The 21,288-nt window shown below is 34.1% G+C and overlaps 1 protein-coding gene and 1 long non-coding RNA gene across 3 annotated transcripts; both read right to left on the bottom strand.

Annotated features, from left to right (window-relative positions):
• Nucleotides 1-3,661: 3,661 nt before the first annotated feature.
• LOC136032385 (uncharacterized) lies at nucleotides 3,662-4,910 on the bottom strand. Its single transcript, XR_010618714.1, has 2 exons — nucleotides 4,717-4,910; nucleotides 3,662-3,978 (listed from the first exon to the last, which is right to left on the bottom strand). It is a non-coding gene; the product is annotated as an uncharacterized LOC136032385 (long non-coding RNA).
• Nucleotides 4,911-6,019: 1,109 nt separating this feature from the next.
• Nucleotides 6,020-20,774, bottom strand: LOC136031806 (eukaryotic translation initiation factor 4 gamma 1-like). Of its 2 annotated transcripts, none has more exons than XM_065711612.1 (5): nucleotides 20,473-20,774; nucleotides 12,839-13,184; nucleotides 11,955-12,052; nucleotides 9,146-9,421; nucleotides 6,020-6,453 (listed from the first exon to the last, which is right to left on the bottom strand). In XM_065711612.1, the coding sequence occupies exons 2-5, from the start codon at nucleotides 13,098-13,100 to the stop codon at nucleotides 6,028-6,030; spliced, it is 1,062 nt and encodes a 353-aa protein (XP_065567684.1). In that variant the 5' UTR covers nucleotides 13,101-13,184; nucleotides 20,473-20,774; the 3' UTR covers nucleotides 6,020-6,027. The 2 variants fall into 2 exon arrangements, with proteins under 2 accessions (XP_065567684.1, XP_065567683.1); XM_065711611.1 differs by lacking the exon at nucleotides 20,473-20,774 and adding an exon at nucleotides 17,698-17,826.
• Between the last annotated feature and the right edge of the window lie 514 nt (nucleotides 20,775-21,288).

Consider the following 21,288-nt stretch of genomic DNA (forward strand, 5'->3'; position numbering starts at 1 on the left):
CGGGGCCCACACAAGATTGAATATAGAGAGAAAAAAAATCGTATAATATTGTTATTTATATGAAAGGTAAAATGATAACAAACAAAAAATTATTGGCGATTTTTTACGTCTCAAGTAATGTATGCACAAATATAGGTGAATAAAATTCAAGTAATACCAGCGATATTAGGTGAATATTTTTTTTTTCATGTGTGTTATTCTCTGTTTTGATCTTTAAGTTTGTGATCTATTAAAGCATGGAACATATGCTACCTTTGCTCATAACTAAGACCCTATAAAAGGGATCTTACGTTAAGTTCTTAAATGTTTAGATGTTCTCTTAGGAGAACTTTCCTTTAGAAGGGAAGGAATTATGATTTCTTTTTCCAATTATCTCCTTTATATGTTGGAATTAAGCTAATAATAGGATTTATTATTAATCTGGGAGTGATGGTCTTATAACGTAAATATTGAAATTAGTATTTGAGTAATAATACCGTAAATACTAATTTACTAATATTCAATATACAGTATATAAATACAATTTGATGTATTGAATACTAAGTGAAAGCATGTTAATACAAAAAGAGACCCTTAAACTGGAGACCAATTTCGATGTTGCGTTTATTCTCAAAATTAAATGACAATATTATGAATAAAAGATTCTGTAATCCCCTAAGCCTGTAGGGATTTTTTGAGAAGGCGTGGTTCGGATTCAGGAAACACCCTTCTACTATTTGCGCAGTCTAGCATGTTTATGAACTCTGCGCTGGAACATGGTGAATTAAAACCCTAATTTTCCTAGATTTTAGAGGTTTTTAATATTTTTTCTTAAGATGTGATTGAGAAGGGTAAGTTGCTTAGGGGTTAAAGATATATTTTGGTACTGGTTTGAATATTATCCTACTGAGACAATGCTTAGAGTGAGTCTTGATGGTTTCTGGTGCATTTCTGGCTAACTTTTGCTGCACTATTCCATAAATTTTAATGCGTACTGTGTCTGACCTGTGTGAATAACATTTATTTTACATCCCTGGGGATTACTTACGTCAGTCATTGATGATGACGTGTTTATAGTTTCACCATCTAGTGTAATTATTTTCCCTGAAAAGGCTAATGAACACCTGGATGAATTGGCAAGATATTCTAATTGTAGTTTTCTTTTATCCATGAATGCTTCTAAGATAAATGAGTAAAGCTGATATTCCTTATGTCTTAGAAAAAAAAAGGGTCTGAATTGTACATTCTAAACTTCTAAGTTTCAATTATTCAGGTTTTATTTTGATTGTATGTTAAGCTGGAAACTGCATTTTAATTTTGTAAAATTTATTTTGTAGACTTGGAGTCTAGTCTGAGGGAAGTAAATCAGGGTGTCAGTACCCCCGCCATATGAGCCCTTGGTCAGCATGGGAAAAGCTTTTTTTAGCTTTTACAAATATAGTTGTCTTAGGTGATCACGGTAATTCTCTCATCAAATCAGGTGATTATCTTGTTTGTTTGTAATTTAGGTGATAACGCAAGGTTTAAAAATAATACTCAATTTTTGTTTATTAATGTTAAATCGATATCCGTCAGAAGCTTTTGGGAAACATTTTGGTTCAAATCCTTTTCTCATTGTGATGAAAACCAAAGTTATTTAGGAATACTGTCAAAAGCTTGGAGTACTCAATGAGCATCTTGTTTCGGTGTTTTCCAAAGCAACAGGTGTGGAATTGTCAACCTTCAGCCAAAGGAAGGCAGAAAATGTTGACCAGTTCAAGAGTTGACTGAAACGTTATTTTCTAGGAAGCTAATAATGATTCATTCTAGGTTTTCTTAAAATAGGAAATCCTAATATACTCCTTAACAAAATACGTAAAATGACAAGAAAAACTGCAGCTGAGTATTACCACAAAAAAATTGATAACCTTTTTGAATCAGAGCCTAGCATATGGTATAAGGAAATAAAACAAATTTGTGGAAAATCCCCTAGTGGTGTTGATTTTTGTTCGGATTCTAATGATGAAAAAGTTACTAACTAGTTAAATGGTCATTTGGCCAGAATAATTCAATCTTTGCCGCCTCTTGATGTAAATAAAACTACCCAAAAGTATCAGAAAATACCACATGACGACATACCCTTACCTACTATTTCTGAGGATCAAGTTTTCAGTAAAATGAAGAAACTTAATCGAACTAGTGTAACTTCTATTGATGTTCCGATTGAACTTATAAAAGCATTTCCTGACAAATTGACTAAGCCACTAACGCAAATTTTTAATTGCATTTAAACTTCTTCAGTTTGCCAACAGATATGGAAAACGGGATATGTTACTCAAATGCCTAAAAAAGATGCTGAACTTAATTTTGACGGCGTGAGACCAATCACTTTGACCCCCTTGTTCAGCAAAATGTACAAAAGCTTTGTAGCAAATTGGCTAAAAGCTGAAGTTGAACCCCTCCTAGATCCTCATCAGTACGGTAACAGAAAAAATACATCAACATCCCATTATCTAGTCAATCTTTAACATTTTATTTTTAAGCATGTTGATGAGCCTGGTAAATGGCTAAACTTAATAACAATTGATTTTAAAAAGGGTTTCGATCTGATTGATCATAACATTTTAATTTCGAAGCTTTTAATTGATTTTAGAGTGAACCCTGCTGTTATGAAAATTATTCAGAGTTTTTTCATAAATAGGTTCCAAATTTTTAAATATAAGAAGTCTTTCTCTGAACCTGAGCCAGTTTTTGTGGTTTACCTCAAGGTACCATCCTGGGTCCTATTCTTTTTCTAGTTATGATTAATAATATTGCAAATGATTGTGAAGTCCGTTGGAAATATGTTGATGACCTTACCCTTGGAGAAATATGTAAGGCAAATGGACGTAGCAAAGCTCAAATTTTAATTGATAATGTGAAGACTAAAACTTCCGTTTCAAATATGACAGTAAATGACAATTGTAAATATTCTATTGTAACTTTTTCTTTTTTAAATTCTTCTGAACCTAATTTACTGCCAACTATCTCTGATTCTCTCAAAGTCAGTAAGATTAAACTGTTTGGAGTTATTATAACCAGTAATTTAAAATGGGAAGCAAACACAACTAGTCTAGTAAAAAGGGGTAATGCTGGGCTGCAGATGCTCAAGCTTATGTCAAAACATAGTGCACCTCCAGATCACCTCTTCCTAATATTTACATATTTTGTTCGCCCAATTTTTGGAATATGCAGCTCCTGTATGGCGTTTTGGACTGACGGCTGACCAAAGCGCCAGGCTTGAAAGAGTTCAGAAAAGAGCTCTAATGATAGTTTCGAAGCAGGCAGAAATGTTGTATGAAGAGCTGCTGACAAAGTTTAAAATACAGACTCGGGAAAAAAGAAGAGAGAAACTCTGCATGGATTTTGGACGAAAATCTTTGATCCGCCCAATCCACAAGCCCCCCCCCACTTAATCCACAACCAAACGACCCCAGTGCAGGGTTGCAGTCCCTGTTGACAAACTTCAGCCGGTATGCTGTGCCCACCAGCGGCTAGCGAAGAGTTTTATACCTAGTTTTGTAAAAATGTATAACGAAAATCAGGAGGATTGATAACTGTTTTGTTTTCTTTGTTTTTTTGTTGTTTTTTTGGCTCCGCTTTTTAATGTGACTATACCAAAAAAAAAATTGGCAGTACCATGAAAATTTTGGTGAAAATAAAATTAGACTTCTTTGGATATACTTGGATAAAATTATTATCATAACAAAACATTAAAATAACCTCCTCCAATTGTTTTTCCAGCTCCTTTGCTTTTCGAGCCCTCTCTTTTTCAAGCAAATGCTTTTCTTCTGCACATTTTCTTTGAGCTTCATCTTTCAATTTTCTTTTTTCCTGTTCGAATTTCCTTCTCTCCTCTTCAAATAGTGTACGTTCCTCTTCAAGGCGTACTTGTTGGCGTTGCTCTTCCTGCCTTTGGCCTTCCATCTTGTCCCTTTCTTTACTTAATTGTTCTCCAGTATTTTGCATTCTTTCCTCCTGCTGAAAAGGTAGTATGAAGGAGTTAGATGATGAAAAGACTTTTCTAAGGAAAAGGACAAAGGACTAAGGAAATTCAGAAGCTACGGTAGTTTTGTCGATAGAGCTTGTTGAGCTTAAAACGTCAGATTGTAAGCCTAAGTTGTAAGTTTAAGTAAGTCTTAAGTCAGCTTAAGCTTGAAAAAAAAATTTATTCCAAGGGATCTTAAGTCATATCAGCCGAATTAATATTAACTTGTAATATGAGGTACAGTCCCATTCAGGCTAAAACTTTAAACAATAAACAAATACAGATTAAAGCGAATCTGTTCAAAGCAATTTTGCAAGTTCTACATCTTTTGGACATTTCAACCTCTGCTGCAATAATGAGCAAAGAGCCAATCCAGCTCTTGTGACTTGATTAATATACACATTCATTTTCTTATTTATGCCCCCCTCCCCTCCTCTTGCTATCTACTTATCTGCGTAACAAAATCCCTTTCTTGTCTGTATGTTTGAATTATGTTTCGATTCATTTCTCACAGGTCAGTAGTGGATATTCATCTTATTATTTGATTTACCGATTTATCGCATAATTAACGATTTATTGTTCTGTGATTAGATTATTTTCTATTTCTATATACTTGTCGTCAGATTTTCATCTAATAACTTATAAATGTACAAGATAGGATATGGTGAAACTAAAAAAAAAAAAAAAAAAAAAAAAAAAAAAAAAAAAAAAAAAAAAAAAAAAGAGCTTACCGAACTAATAAGTTGCTCTACATTATCACTAGTTTTGGCTCCAAAGGATTCCCAAGTAAGACCGGAAGCGTGCCATAAACAAGCCGCTGACTTCTTTATCCTGAAATTACGGAAATACACAGTTGAAAATATGCTACGAGTCAATGTCGACACTGAAGAAAAACTTTGTCTTGGTATCAGTCCTGTTGAGCAAAAGCCACCTTATTGAATTCTGTTGAGTAGTTACATCATCATCATGCATGCATTTCAGAAGCTAAATTGACCAAGCCCACTTTTTTTCAGGGTTTTCCTTGATATAGGCACTAAAGGATCCTAATCTTCATGGAGCCAAAAGGTCCCTGTGTTTCCCAAAACATAAAGATTATAATCAACAATGAAAACAAATCTTTTTGCCACAAAAAACCAATAACCGTTTTAGAGGTAAATTTGGGAAAGTCCGTTTAAATAAATCCTGTTTCTATTGGTTAAAATAAACTTCGTATGGTTTTTATTTGTGACTGATTAAGATAGCATGAAATTAACCAAGCATATAATCAAAAACCACCAAATAGGTGGGGGATTAAAATGAAAACCGGCATTGAATTAATTTTCAGAACTTCTCCAAGTGTTTTTCACTGGGTCAAGCTGGTCATTGAATGGTTTCGGTTACTATGGGCTGGAGAATATTTTTTACTCGGCTGCGTCTAACGCCACAATCATGATATTGAAATCAGTGCATTTATTTCAGCGTCAGTAATGTCCCATTCACAACGGGACCTCACCAGTACTGAAATTTAGCTAAAGCTTAAGCCAATCATAAAAATATTATTGTGAAAGGGGCTGTCAGAGATCTTCAATGGGAGGAGGGAACACGTATTGAGATTCCTATCATTCGTATTCATATTTTGTCAAGCAAATAACGCATGATCAGGCCCAAATTTGTTTTCCTTTTGAAAGAAAAAATTTATTAAAAAATCGCTTTTAAATTCGCGTTAAGCCTAGAACTTTATTGGTCAGCCTTAGTAAATAACGATTAGAGGAAGCAAATATACGTATTATGTTTTAATGGTTTTATTTTACTTCTTTTAGTTCTTTTACTTTTATTTTACTTTATTTTACTTCTTTTGGAAAAGAAGGGTTTTATTTTACTGCTTTTAGTTCTACTTCTCTTTACTTTTACTCAAACTCCTTTACTTCTACTCCAACTTCTTTACACTTTACTTTTACTTTTCTTTGCTTTGGCTCTTTTACTTCTACTCTAAGCTCAGCGCATAAAGTCATATAGACATTAATTTTTAAATAAAGGACATGATTCGGCCGGCTAAATTTGTATCATAGGTTTGGAATTAAACATAACTGAGAGACAAAAGAACTTACTTTTGATTTTACTAACTCAGTTAAAACTGCGGCCGCCAAACGTCCCCTCGTCGTTATCTCTTCAGACACTAAATGTTCCATATCTTTAACTGCATGCAAACATTGAGCATCTTGCTCCAAGGCAGGCACTAGAATTTGAGCTAAATTCTCAACTAGTTTAGGCTTATCCACAATTATATCAAAAGCTCCTTCCAAGATAGTCCTAAAACCTTTAATAAATCCTTCACGGGATATCAATTGCTTCGTCAATAGCTCCCTGAGAAGTTTCCCAAAATCAGCTCTTGCAACTGGCTCACGTTCAATAACGTTATTGAGGCCATTCTCGATGAACTGCACAATTGACTTATCGTACATCTGTTCTTTGACACAATCAACAGCTTCCTAAAATGACAAGGCAAGTATAAGTACAACTAGTGACAAGGCAAGTATCAAGTATAAGTTGGCCTACGGCAAAAAAGTCAACTTTTGAACTAAGACAGATAGATTTTTTTTTTTCGGCGGCAGTCGATAGCTTTTGATGAGCTGATCAAAGTATATCTCATCCATTTTTTTGTACAAAAATTCCTTCATGAGATATATCAGTTTGAAAGTTTAAAGGGGTTGACAACTTCAGTAGTAAGGTACACACTGAAACCAAAAATAGGCCGATACCAATTGTGAGACATATAGGGGAGTTGTAAGCAACAGTTGGCTGTTAGCTCATAATCATCCTCGTTAATGAGGGGTTCGCAACTCTTACTAGTTGGTGTACCTATTTTTTGTTTCCGTTGTATTTGATGGTAAGACCAATTTGGTTCCAGTGGTAAGACATGTAGGGGACTTGTAAGTCCCCTACATGTCGGCTGTTAGGCTAAAATCATCCTCAGCGATGAGGGGTTTGCAACTTTTGCTAGTTGCAATGAGGGGTTTGCAACTTTTGCGAGTTGGTGTACCTATTATTTGTTTCCGGTGTATTTGATGATAAGACCAATTTGGTTCCAGTGTTGTTGAGTAAGACATGTAGGGGACTTGTAATTAATAATCAGCTGTTAAGCTACAATCATCTTCAGTGAAGAGGGGTTTGTAACTTTTGCTAGTTGGTGTAGCCTACCCATACTAACTGTAACCCAGAATTAAGTGTTTACACAACAGGTACAAACGATAACGTAAAACAATGAGGTAGTTTCGTAATAATTAGTGTCACCTATGTTATTTTAACCCTGAAAAGTTACGGATAGCTTTATAATACCAACTAGATTATATAAAATATTGTTCCAAGTTTTCGTCCGTCACGATGTCTACAATTGAAAAGCATAAAGTTCAACTGGCTGCAAAGTCAATTTAGTCCCTTCTTTAGATATTCTTTTGATATTGTTGTTTTTTCAACGCTGAGGAATAGCCTTTGATCATATGATTACTGATCGCGTTCTTCTTTGAACATAACGTTTTAAAAGCTTCGATAGGCTGACAACTTCAGGGTTTAACTGATAGCAAAGACACAAAACCAAAGTGTTGCTCTCGCAACACTTTGTTCGGCAAAGCCGAAGAAAGGTTGCCGCAACACTTCACGTTGCTCAGGCAACGTAGGTCTAGTTTTATGTTCCTTCATTAATATATTCTGTTGAGTCGGGTGTTACGTTTATATTTAATGGGGTGTTATATTCACACTTAAGAATCTAGAACCGGAGCGTGCTCTAGGCTATTATGTTAGCTTTTGACCCTTTTTCCAAGATGGCGTATCATGTAAAGCTATGATATAATTCCTTGAAATCTGGTTTGCACTTTATAACACAAGTCTCTCGATTTTATATCGGTAAAATGCCTCTTTCGAAAATTGCATCGTCCTCAAATGAAAGGATTTTATTTTTATTGTGCAAGCTAGGTCATGAGTTTGTGAATCCGGTTGTGTGATGAGTTTCATAGTAGAGTATATATATATATATATTCATAGGCGTGACAAGGCAAAAAAAATTAACCGAGCAGGAACGCAGAAATTTCTTGTAAACATGTGAGATTGTGTAAAAAATTTCGGTTTGCTAGATAATGAGGGTTTCTTTTGTAATACAATATGTAAAAAAAAACGAAGTAATCTTTCAGCGAGACGTGTTCGAGCAATTTTTGTTCGGATCATAACTAGCAACTCTTTGTTCATGAAGCAAATATGCTTCAGCAGACGAGGCAAAGAAAGATTCTTTTAAACTTACTTCGATTATATTGATTATATGCCAACTTCATAATTTCTTTTAGTTTCAGCTGCGACCCAATACGATACATTAGGTACCAAGCAAAAGTAAAGGAATGCAGATGAATAATAAATTAAAAAATGATAAACGATCTAAATGTATTACATGACTGAAAGGTGTACCAATTTATAATATAAAACATACAATTTCAATATATCAACATATAATATCAAAATGTAATATAAAACGTACAAATTCTTTTCGCTAAAGAGGAGGATGATATCGGCAGTGAATTAAAATCGAATAGTCGTGGGCATCAAGCCATGGCTAGTTGTATAAAATGTTAATGGGCATCAAGCCATTGCTAATCGTAGAAAAAGCCAAGACAGATAGTCTAATTGAGTGAGAGGTAAATCTGACATAAGCCTTGTTGGGATTATAAAAATGATTTCAGATAGAAAGGTAGAACTAAGATATAACACAGATAGATAAATAGATATAGTGGCCCAACATAGATAGATATGGATATAGAACACATAGATTGATATAGATAGAACATAGATAGATAGAACTAAGGTTGAATTAAAATCAAGTAGTTGCGGGCATCAAATCATGGCTAATTGTAGAAAAAGCCAAGACAGATAGTCTGATTGAGTGAGATACAAATCTGGTATTAACCCCCTTATTAGGATTGTATAAAAATGATAGTTCATTTGTTAATAGACAAGTCTATTTATTATCCGTCCATGCGTCATTCCTAGGACAGAAGAACTAAGGTATCTAACTAAGGAATCTATAATTTTCCAAGTGCTTGGTTAAATGACACGGGTAAAGGGCGGGAGTTCAGATATAAAATATAGAAAAAGACAAACCATTCACGAGGAAAGAACAAACTTTCTCAACAACTTTACCTGGAGATCACCATTATACAAGAACTCGTTGATAATGTTATCTGTTTTCCTCTGAATCTCGTCTTCGGTAAGATCGGGCTTGCCTTTTAGTTCTGATTTAGCTTGGAAAGGTACTTGTTCAGTTGTTGGAGTCGCAGCACCTTGTCGCGATAGTGAACTTTCCCTGGAAACCTGCTGACTCCGAGACCGTGTAAAGCTACGAGTTGCTTGAACAGCCTTTTGACGTTCGGTTGGAACAGGTCCCATTGACTTTTGGATTGCAGAAAAACTAATCATCTTCAAGAAGAAGAAAAAACAAATTATAAATGTCACTCAAGTTTCATATGCAGCCTGTCCGTTATCACAATAAAAGCACAGGCACCACAATAGCAGGAAACTAAGTAAAGAGGAAATTTGGCAAAATGCATATAATTTTTTTCTGATCAAGGCACTTCGTATAGAAGTTGTCGTAGAAACTTCGGAAGGAGCTCATTCGATCGGAAATTGAAATTTCTAGTGCCCTTTTTCAGAGGCAAGTGATTGGAGCCCCACCCCTGCCCCTCATTTTCCTAAAAATATCATAACAAAATTTTGAGATAGGCATTTTGTTCAGCATAGTTGAAAGGTCCAGTAATAATGTCTTTGGGAAGGTAACCCCCCCCCAGCCCTCAGGACAAGGGCTAAAATATATGGTAGATGCCTATTATCAACAAATCATGTTTTTATGAAAGGGGTGATCGTAACTTGGGTGATCATGACTTTTGGTGGGGGCTTATTCAATGGGAAATGGGAAGTTATAATGCCCTTTTTCAGAGTCAAAAGTGATCGGAGGGCAGCTAGCCTGGGTGACAAGGATTGCAAATTATTCCCCGGGAGCATCTAAGGTTTTTTTTAAAATAAAAGGAATGGTCTTATAAACTGTGGAAGAAGCTTATTGCAAAATGAAAGTTCTAGTTCTCTTTTAAGAGTCAAAAGTGATCGGAGGGCAACTAGGTCCTCCCCCCCATTCTCCTTTCTACAAATACATCCGGTCAAATTTTTCAGATTACCGTTTCGTTCAAAATAGTTTAAATATCGAACTCAGGGGGAAGGATTGCAAGTTATGGCTCGGGGCAAATTAGGACTTTATGGAATGGGTCGTCATATGCTTTGGAGGGGGCTCATTTTTATTGGAATTTGAAGTCCTGGTGCACTATTTATGAGCTAAAAGTGGTCAGAGGGCAAGCAGTTCTACCTCAATACCTACGGAGCATACGCACCTTACCTGAATCCAAATGAAAGATCATAATGCAACAGAAAATGTCCAATGTGAGAGGCTAGCTTTCTCAGCGCCATTTTTCGCCTCTCAGTAAGTACTGATGCCCTAAGCATACTTGAAAAAAAAACAGCTCTGAATGTATCAAGATCCTTTAAGGACCATCCAAAGAAATGTAATTCACAGCAACACCCAATTACAACGCACTATTAGATATCTATTAGGCCTCTTAACTACTTGTTAAAAGGCCTAATGAATGAATCCTTAAAATGAATCCTTTAATAAATGAATCCTTTAATAATGAATGAATCCTTAATTTTTATCGCAAAACATACAATCTGCCTTAATAAACAGTGAACTATTAAAAAAACATAGTTTAAAAGATGGTTACTCAAATGAATAGACCGAACATCTTTTCTAAGATAGGCTCATACACAGGAATTCATTTTTGGGAGGACGGAGGATTTTTAAAGAGAAAAAATATATTCGGTTAAATTTTGGCTACCTCTTGACATAGGCGGCGTAATAGTATTTCCTAAGAAAGGAGCGATATTGCTTCAATATATCATTTCTTTTCAGGCCACTTCGTATAAAAGACGTTATAGACCCTTCGAAGGGGGTTTTAGTCGACCGTAAATCGAAAGTCCTAGCGCCATTTTTAAGCACTCTCAGGTCTTTTCGAAGCTCTAGCTCTACCATCCGTCAACCTTTAAGACATTCGAGTACATTCATTTTAATGAGTCAATTCTAATTCATTCATTAAGCCTTTTAACAAGTAGTTAAAAGGCCTAATAGATATCCCTCTTAGGATGACAGGAACCCCCCTCTCCATAGTCCCGGGGACAAGTGCTGTAAATAATGCCAGTTGCCTTATTGTTTAGATACTGGTTTTATTATTGGGAAAGAGAAGTATGTTTGATACTGTGTGTGCGAAAAGATTAACGATATTAAGGTGAAATTTTCATTGAACAATGTGGTGGAGAGGGGGGATTGATGATGAAGCAAACCTTTACATTAGGTGCATCTAGATTGTAAAAAGAGCGTATCTGCAATATAATATTTATAAAATTTTTGGTGAAGAAACAATGCTACTCTGTTCTAATTCTGTTTGTGCTAATTTCTATTAGTTTTAGGATGGACTCGGTTATTAATTATGATTTCTGTTTTACACGTTTTAGGTCTCATTTACTCATTGATAGTGATTTATTTTCATTTTAAGCTTGAATTATTATTTGGCTCTATTTTGCCGTCTTTGTCTGAATTATATTTCAACATTTTGCCAAACAAATTTAATCGAAGTGGTTACGGTTTAAAACTACAAGTACATTTTTGAGTTAGAAAAGAACACAACAACCCCACATTAAGGAATCCAAATTATGAAATATATTATAATTAATTATAATTATAATCGTAATGCCTACACTAGTATTGTCAAATTATAATCATAATCGTAATACCTACACTGGTCTTGTAATACAAGTCATTTAAATGCACTCAGTTTAAGATTTACCCAAAACAGAATATTGTTTGATTCAAGACAGACAAAAGCGAAGAAGAATAAAAGCAAAAACTTACCATTTTGGGAGGAGGGTGGTAAGAAGACTGATCTAGGCCAATAAGCGAGCCTTTCGTCCCTTGGCTTAATTGCCATCCTCCTTCGTCAACAGCTGACCCTTCAAATTGAAAAAAGAATAATTATTCAACAGTAATATGAGATAAAAAAAAAAGAATTACAGGAGAAAATTAAGATTAAATTAATCATATTTAATCCTTAGATCTTATACCTAATTTTAATATATCTATTCATTTTATATCTAACTGAAATTTTCATTTTACAATTTGACTTATTTTACTAGTTAATTTCCAATTATTTTTTGTTTCAAGTTATACCAAAATCCATTCTGTTAAATTGTATACAAGAAGATATTCTATATTAACAGACAGAAAATCTTTATATATTCTTATTAGGTTAAAAAAAAGAATAAAATAAAAAAAATATCGGTTAATTCTTCCTGAAGAAATGTTGGCTTTATTGGCAACAGTCTTAGAATTTGTTGCTTTAAAGAATTCCAAACAAGACTAGCCAATAGGCTTCTTCTGCTATCCTTTGCAATGACAACCAAAAACGGCTTCTATTACTCAATGGAAAAAAAAAACACAACAAACTTCAGCGACACAACTTAAACTGGTGGTAGTAAATGCAAGACTGAAATTACGAGACAAAGCACAAAAATCAACAAAAGCAACAGTATCAAAAATAAAGTTATAAAATATCCAAAAGATTTCTTATATTTTGAACTAAATTCGATGAACGGAAAGTCCCTCTCATTAAGTCTGCTCTGATTTACAAGTCAAAATCAAGCAGAAATGCGGGCAACTAAGGAATTTAATTTTTTTAGGCATTACATCTTGTAATAAGGATTTGGAACCTGAACCTAAACACAATTTCGGAGACTTACTAGATTTTTTCGTTTCATCGCCCCGTCCACCATCTCGTCTTTGTGACGGATATCCCATCTGAGGCTGTTTGATCATATCTTCTTGCAAAGATAATTCTTTTTCGAGCCTTTCTTTTTCCAATTCACCACAAATTTCATCAATTGTCTTTGGTTTTTCTTCTTCTCGGCGTGGCACCCACCGATTTTGCTTCAACTCAAGAACGTCCATTAACATAAATCGAATGCGAGATGACAAATCTTCGCTCCGGCTTAATTTCCTCATTTCGTCGAGATAAACATCAAGCTTCGTTAGCTGAATCTGCAATTGCTTTCCGGAGCTTTTAGATTCAGCAACTGCTCTTTGGTACTAAATATAAAATAAAGGTGGTTATTTTTTTTTGTTGATTACTTTATGAATGCATAAAAATTAGGGACAGAACACACTCCCCACTATTATTCCAACGATGAATCATAAAACAGAAGAAAAAAAATTCACTGGTATTCTTTATTTCCATTTCGTTGAAAATATTGATCCTAAGATTGGAACAAAACTTTCTTTAGTATCTCTCTTTCTACGCACAGACTCTATATCAAAATAAAGCACAGGCCATATTTCATTGTTTAATTCCGTTACTCATTAGATGTATTTTGCTCAAAACATGTTTTTCAGAAATGCCAAGGGGATTAAAGATGTGCTAAGACACGTTCTGTTCTGTTGTTTATGCGTTCTGTTCTTATTGTACTATGTGGTCTTGAGTATAAGATGGACCAAAACAAAGATAAACTAGACCTAAGTTGCCAGGGCAAAGTGAAGTGTTGCGGCAACCTGTTCTGTTCTGCAGCCTGTTCTGCTTCAATTCAATTAGTATCCCTCCACTGATGTATATGAACCCTTTTTGACCTGTCATTCAATCTAAGGTCCCACAAAATTTACCTCAAATGATTTTGAACATATATATATATATATATATATATATATACAATGTTAATATAGCAAGAGCTAAGAGCTCACATGGCACTTGTGACGAGGTCAGAAGAGCCAAGAGGCTCATATAGCATGAGCTCTAGCAAAATTCTAAGAACCAATAGATTGATTTAAAAGGAAAATCAGATGCTTAATGCCGGTCAGGATTTAAAATAAGAGCTGAGACACGTGGTCCTTCTAAATATCAAAATTCATTAAGATCCGATCACCCACTCGTAAGTTAGAAATATCTCATTTTTCCAATTTTTCCACTCCCTTCAGCCCCAAGATGGTCAAACCGGGGAAAATGACTTTATCAAGTCAATTTGTGCAGTTCCCTGACACGCCAACCAATTTTCATCGTCCTAGCACGTCCAGAAGCACCGAACTCGCCAAAGCACTGGACCCCCCCCCAACTCCCCCAAAGAGAGCGGATCCAGTCCGGTTACGTCATTCACGTATCTACAACATTTGCTCATTCTACCCACTAAGTTTCATCCCGATCTCTCCACACTAAGCGTTTGCCAAGATTTCCGATTTCCCCCCTTCAACTCCCCTTAATGTCACCAGATCTGGCCGGGATTTAAAATAAGATCTCTGAAACATGAGTTCCTTCTAAATATCAAATTTCATTAAGATCCGATTACCCACTCGCGTTAATAATACCTCATTTTTCTAATTTTTCCTCTCCCTTCAGCCCCCCAGATGGTCGAATCGGGGAAAACGACTTTATCAAGTCAATATGTGCAGTTCCCAGACACACCAACCAATTTTCATCGTCTTAGCGCGTCCAGAAGCTCCGAACTCACCAAAGCACTGGAACCCCTCCCAAAAAAAAAAATTCCCCCAAAGATAGCGGATCCAGTCTGGTTACGTCAATCACGTATCTACAACATTTGCTCATTCTACCCACTAAGTTTCATCCCGATCTCTCCACTCTAAGCGTTTCCCAAGATATCCAGATTCCCCCTCCAATTCCCCCCAATGGCGCCAGATCTGGCCGGGAATTAAATTATGATCTCTGAGACATGAGTTCCTTCTAAATATCAAATTTCATTAAGATCCGGTTAACCGTTCTTAAGTTAAAAATACCTCAATTTTTGTAGTTTTTCCGAATTAACACCCCCCGAAAGATATCGAATTCAGTCCAGTTATGTAAATCACATATCTAGAGCTTGTGCTTATTCTTGCCACCCAGTTTTATCCCGATCCCTCCACTCTAAGCGTTTCGCAAGATTTTAGGTTTCCCACTCCAACTCCCCCCCCCAATATCACTGGATCCGGTAGGGAGTTAAAATAAGAGCTCTGAGACACGATATCATTCTAAACATCAAATTTCATTAAGATCCGATCACCCGTTCGTAAGTTACAAATACCTCATTTTTTCTACTTTTTCCGAATTAACCGTCGCCCCACTCTCCCCCCCCCCAGATGGTCAAATTGGGGAAACAACTATTTCTAATTTAATTTGTCTGGTCCCTGATACGCCTACCAAATTTCATCATCCTAGTTCATCTGGAAATGCCAAAACTGAACTAACGTCGTATATTTTGAAAATTTAAAACCATATCAGTATTAAGAGACAGTACAGTACTAGAAAAGTAATAGTAGATAAAAACCCCTAGAATGAAAGGAGTTTTAGACATTAGCCTAGAAAGAAAAAGTTTAATGTAATCATTTTAAAAATGAAAAAGCTATATTCTTTAATCATTGTGAACCACAGCAATATGAGAAGTAACGAAGTTAGAAATTACAAAATTCAAAAGAAAAGACATAGAGGAGAAAACCCTATAGAACAGAAATTAAGTTACGTGGAATATACTCTTTCAGAATTTAGAAAGTATTAATCATAATTTCTAATATCCATAGTGCTCTCAGACGACCAAGACATTCTAGGCATTCTATGGATTAGACTGAATAAAAATACGTTGGATGCAATCGATTGATAAAATTAAAAAAAAAATGTTATTCTTTAATTACTGTAAACAACAGCAAACTGAAAAAAGCCTAGATAGAAATAATAAGAAAAGAAAATAAGAAAAAAAATAAATAGAACAAAATCAAATGAATTTACATAGGAGATGATACTGTCTCGTAAACCTAATGCAAACAACATAATTAGACAATCAAGTCTTTGGTGCCAAAGTGAAACTACATCGCTTAAGTTCCCTACGATAACTTTACTTCTTAGAAAGAAAAAAAAACACACACACACATAGAAACACACAAAAAAAATAATAAAAAAAGATTGATATACAAATAGATTCACCCCGTCAAAAAAAAAAAAAAAAAAAAAAAAAAAAAAAAAAAAAAAAAAAAAAAAAAAACAAACAAGAGCTAAGAGCTCATATGGCACTTGTGACAAGACAAGAAGAGCTAAGAGCCAAGAGCTCATATGGTATGAGCTCTAAGAAATTATAAGAATCAATAGATTGATTTAAAAGGAAAATCAGAGGCTTAATGCCGTTCAGGATTTAAAATAAGAGCTCTGAGTCACGATGTCCTTCTAAATATCAAAATTCATTAAGATCCGATCACCCACTCGTAAGTTATAAAAATCTCATTTTTTTATAATTTTTTCTCTCCCTTTAGCCCCCCAGATGGTCGAATCAGAGAAAACGACTTTATCAAGTCAATTTGTGCAGCTCCCTGACACGCCTACCAATTTTCATCGTCCTAACACGTCCAGAAGTACCAAACTCGCCAATGTGATGGTCGAATCGTTTCCCCGATTTTAATATAATCTGGTATGGTCCCTGATACGCCTGCCAAATTTCATCATCCTAGCTTATCTGGAAGTGCCTAAACTAAACTAACGTCGTATTTATTGAAAAATAAAACCATATCAGTATTAAGAGACAGTACAGTACTAGAAAAGTAATAGTAGAGAAAAAACCCTAGAATGAAAGGAGTTTTAGGCATTAGCCTAGAAAGAAAAAGTTTAATGTAATCATTTTAAAAATGAAAAAGCTATATTCTTTAATCATTGTGAACCACAGCAATATGAGAAGTAACGAAGTTAGAAATTACAAAAATCGAAAGAAAAGAAATAGAGGAGAAAACTCTATAGGACAGAAATAAAGTTACGTGGAATTAACTCTTTCAGAATTTAGAAAGTATTAATCATAATTTCAAATATCCATAGTGCTCTCAGACAACCAAGACATCTAGGCATTCTAGGGATTAGACTAAATAGAAATACGTTGGATGCAATCGATTGATAAAAAAAAAATGTTATTCTTTAATTACTGTAAACCACAGCAAATTGAAAAAAAGCCTAGATAGAAATAATAAGAAAAGAAAATGAGAAAAAAATTTAAATAGAACAAAATTTAAATGAATTTACGTGGGAGATGATACAGTTTCGTAAGCCTAATGCAAACGAAATGATTAGACAAAAAAAAAAAAAAAAAAAAAATCCTGCCTTTGGTGCCAAAGTAAAACCACGTCCCTTAAGTTTCCAATAATGACTTTAATTATCGGAAAACAAACACACACAAACACAAAAAAAAACTGATCAATGATTTTTTTTTAATAAAAAAAAAAAAAAAAAAAAAAAAAAAAAAAAAAAAAAAAAAAAAAAAAAACACTTATCAAAAACGTCAAATTGTATAAAAGCCATCAGAATCTTTGAATCAAGACTAAATAGTTGAACCAAACGCATTTAGATAAAATACAAATTATGAATTATTAAAAACAGAAGAATTTATATGCAAAATGGAGATTTCAAAAAGGGTTCTTGGCCCTAAGACCCCCAGGATATAATACCATTACATCGGATATAACAATAAAACCATTACATCTTTTATCTTCTCTTTTTGAGGGAGTAACTCCGCCAGTGCATTTATATATTTAGAAGAGGACAATAAATAAATTTAATAAATGAGTTATCTCGCATAAAGAACGGTGAACTTACTTTGGCATCATATTCTTCTTCATAAGTTTTACCAATTGTGAAAATCAATTTGCAGAGACATTCCAGCTGCTCCTCATCACGAGATTTAAGGAGTTTTGAAATACAAAAATTCATAATTTTTATTGTCAGCATCCGTAATTTGAATAATTCACCGATAAAGACAGGAGCTAAAGGACTACCAAACTTCAAAAAAGTCTCTATCTCTTTTTTTTCTTCTTTTTTTTTCTTAGAACAGCTGATTAAGCAAAGAAGCTTAAGGAAATTATGGAAATGAAAATTCCGATTAAGGTAAGGAAATTTTCTCAAAGTTTGATTTCCTGACTAAGCAAACAAAGGAAAAGAAACCCTAAAAGATCCTGAAGAAAATTGAGGATTTATGATTTCTTAGCAGGATTAAGGAAACAACAACAGAACCTTTTAAATTTCACTTGGTAATCAGACTAAAAATACATTCTAAGACCACACTGTTTATAAACGACGTTCAAAAAAACTCAAAAAATGAAAAAAAAACTAAAATAAATAAGAAACCAAAAGAGTGTGATTTTCAGAAGGAGATAAAATATAAATAAAACAAAACCAACAATCTTGGTTCGTTTTTTACTTTCTAATTTGCCTCTCCCTCATCTGTCCCCTCCAAAAAATCCTGATTTAAGAGGAAACTTTTCCCTTTGATTTTCTTATTAAAGAAATAATAGGAAAGGAAACCTTAAAAGATTCTAAAAAGATTAAAATTAAAAATTCCTTAACAGGGTCAAGGTAACAAAAACAAAACCTTTAAAATTTTCCTTGGTAATTAGGTTTAAATAGTTTCTAAGACCATACTATCTTTCTTTACACGAAGTTAAACGAAAAATAAGAAGAAAAATATACACAAATAACTAAGGAATCTTGAACGAGGGTGATTTGCAGCTAAAAAAAAAAAAATGAAGGTATTTTGACAAAGTAGTCAAAATACCTTTATTTGATCTCCACCGTCCTCAGAGCTCAAAGAAGGAAGGAAAGAAGTTTATATGAAACGAAAACTGAGAACCTTAAAGGGTCAATTTTTATTTTGTATATATCTTGTTTTTTCCTGAATACGCCTTGGTGGAGATTAACCAGCGGTATTTTCGTTGTTTTTATTTATTTTTTTTTACACTTGTTGAAAGTGTAAGAGCAAGAATTTGCTATAAAAACTGGTGATTACTTTGCACTGGAAAAACTCCCCCTCCCTGGTTTTAAATAGTTTTTCTTTATTTTCTTTAGAAGCAACCTGTCATCTATACAATTGATAATCTTTCTATAGAAAATACGGGTTTTAAAGCCTTATTAGAGATTATATAGTCACAATGTAACTTCAACATTTTGGTTAATGTGATTCATTAAGAGTTTATCGACATTGTGGCGCGCAAACCCGAACGTTCTAAGGCGCAAAAACTCAATAATTCCAAGTTTAATACTACAATTTATAGTACTGAGCTAAGGAGGCAATTACACCACACACCACTCTATTCTAAATGTAAATTATCCAGTGGTAATTGCTAAGCAAAACCATTTTCAACAGCCAGATTTCACTTTTACATTCCTTGGTCGTAAGTAAATTTTCATGATGAACCAGATCAATAAGAAGCAAAAGAGGCTGTCAACCAACGACTACAAACGGAGAAATGGCTGCTGAATCTCGCCTAATCACACCTTGGAGTGATTTTGTGGCATGGTATTATTTTGCTTGCTTCGTCCTTATTAATAGTTCGTACATAATGCCAAATAAAGCCCCCTCCCTTTCCGAAAAAAACAACACATTTTTGTATGTAGCGTAGGATAAAGGTGACGGCATTTGTTAAATATTTCCAAGACTATTTTTTTCCAAAAGGTTTTTTTTTTCTTTTAAAAAAATAAAAATAACAAAAAGGGTGTTGTTCAATGAAAAAAATTTGTGGACAAATTAACCCCCCCCCCACCCTGCGGATTTTTTCAAGACTAAATAGTTGAACTAAAAGCAAAAAGATACAATATTGAATTTATGAGTTATTGAAAACATAAGAAATTTATATGCGAAATAGAGATTTCTAAAAGGATTCTTGGCTCTAAGACCCCAGGATATAACCCTACCTCTGAATCCAGGGTATAACACATTTCGATTAATACGATTCATTAAGTGTATCAGGATTGAGGCGCATGAACGCATTGTGCCGCATAAAACCAAACGTTCTAAGGCGCACAAACTCAATGATTCCAAGTTTGAATGCTACAATTCCAAGTTTGAACACTACAATTCCTAGTGCTGAGCTAAGGAGGCAAATACACCACACACCACTCTATTTTAAATGTAAATTATCCAATGGTGTTCGCTTCATTTTGTATTTAACTCGATATCAGTTTGCTTTGAAAAATTATTTAATTTTTACAAGAAAAACCACAGACCTTTACTAAGAACAGACACGTGCACAGAAGAAGGAGCGCGGCTCAAGTTCTGAACATCCTGACATCTCTTAATTGAATAAAACCTTAATCATAATATCCTATATTTTCTGAAGTTATAGCATTTCTGATATACCTCTTCCTTACCGCCACCCCCCTCTTCAAAAAGGATTCATTTTAATATGTGAAGAGTAACAACTATTTTTTATAAATAAACGTGTTATTTTCCAGAAGCTGAATGTCAAATCATATCTGTGATGAGCATTGCGCTTGTAGAAATAATATTTCTTCACGTCAATTTAACAAAAGAATAGCATACATTATACTAAATATGTAATATACTTTCCAGGTCAAAAAGATATTTTGATAATTTACCTGATATTTCCTAACAGGGTACGTTTTGTTTTTGCTATCCTTTCGTTTAATTCCATTTGTAATTCTTTCTTTTTTTCTTCTGTATCGGCTTCTTGTAAGGCTTTCTGTTTAGATAAAATTTCTTCTTCGTCCTTTTTCTCCTTTTCGAAAGTCGCCAGACATCTGTCGAGAAGAAGTTTTCGAAAACTGACCTTCCCAGTTCCACTAGCCGAGGGCACTTCTTTCTCAGACATCAATTTACACAGTTCAGCGTAAATTGGAGCATAGATATTTGAGCAAATTGGAGCATAAATTGGATCATCAACGGCCTAAATAAATTTGTGTATGTCTTTGCAAATATGTAAAATGTTTAAATAATGCATAACATGTATAAAACAAGAAGAAATACGGTTTCTGCGAGCCCAGCAAAATTACATTACTTGATGTAACGGAATTAATATATTTGATTTATTAAACTCAATAATATTATAAGCGAGACAAATTTTCCTAGCCTTTTTTTTCACTTTAGGGAGGATGAGATGCTTGTTTCAAGAAACTACTATCACAAGCCCCGAAGGGCCAAAGTCGTATCTCGGGTAAATAAATAAAACAGGACATACAAAAAGTATAAATAACAACGAAAACAAAGAAAAACACCAAAATTAAAATTATCATAATTAAAATGCACTCATTAGTCATTAATTAAACGGATGACCATATCGCAAAATAATAAATATAAATATTTTTTAAGGAACATTAAAAAAGGAATAGAAAAGGCACAAACACAAAACGAGGGCAGCGTCTTATTTTTTTCTTTTTTAGTTCTTTTAGTTTTTA

The sequence above is a fragment of the Artemia franciscana genome, chromosome 10 (genome assembly GCF_032884065.1).
Source record: "Artemia franciscana chromosome 10, ASM3288406v1, whole genome shotgun sequence".
Lineage (NCBI taxonomy): Eukaryota > Metazoa > Arthropoda > Branchiopoda > Anostraca > Artemiidae > Artemia > Artemia franciscana.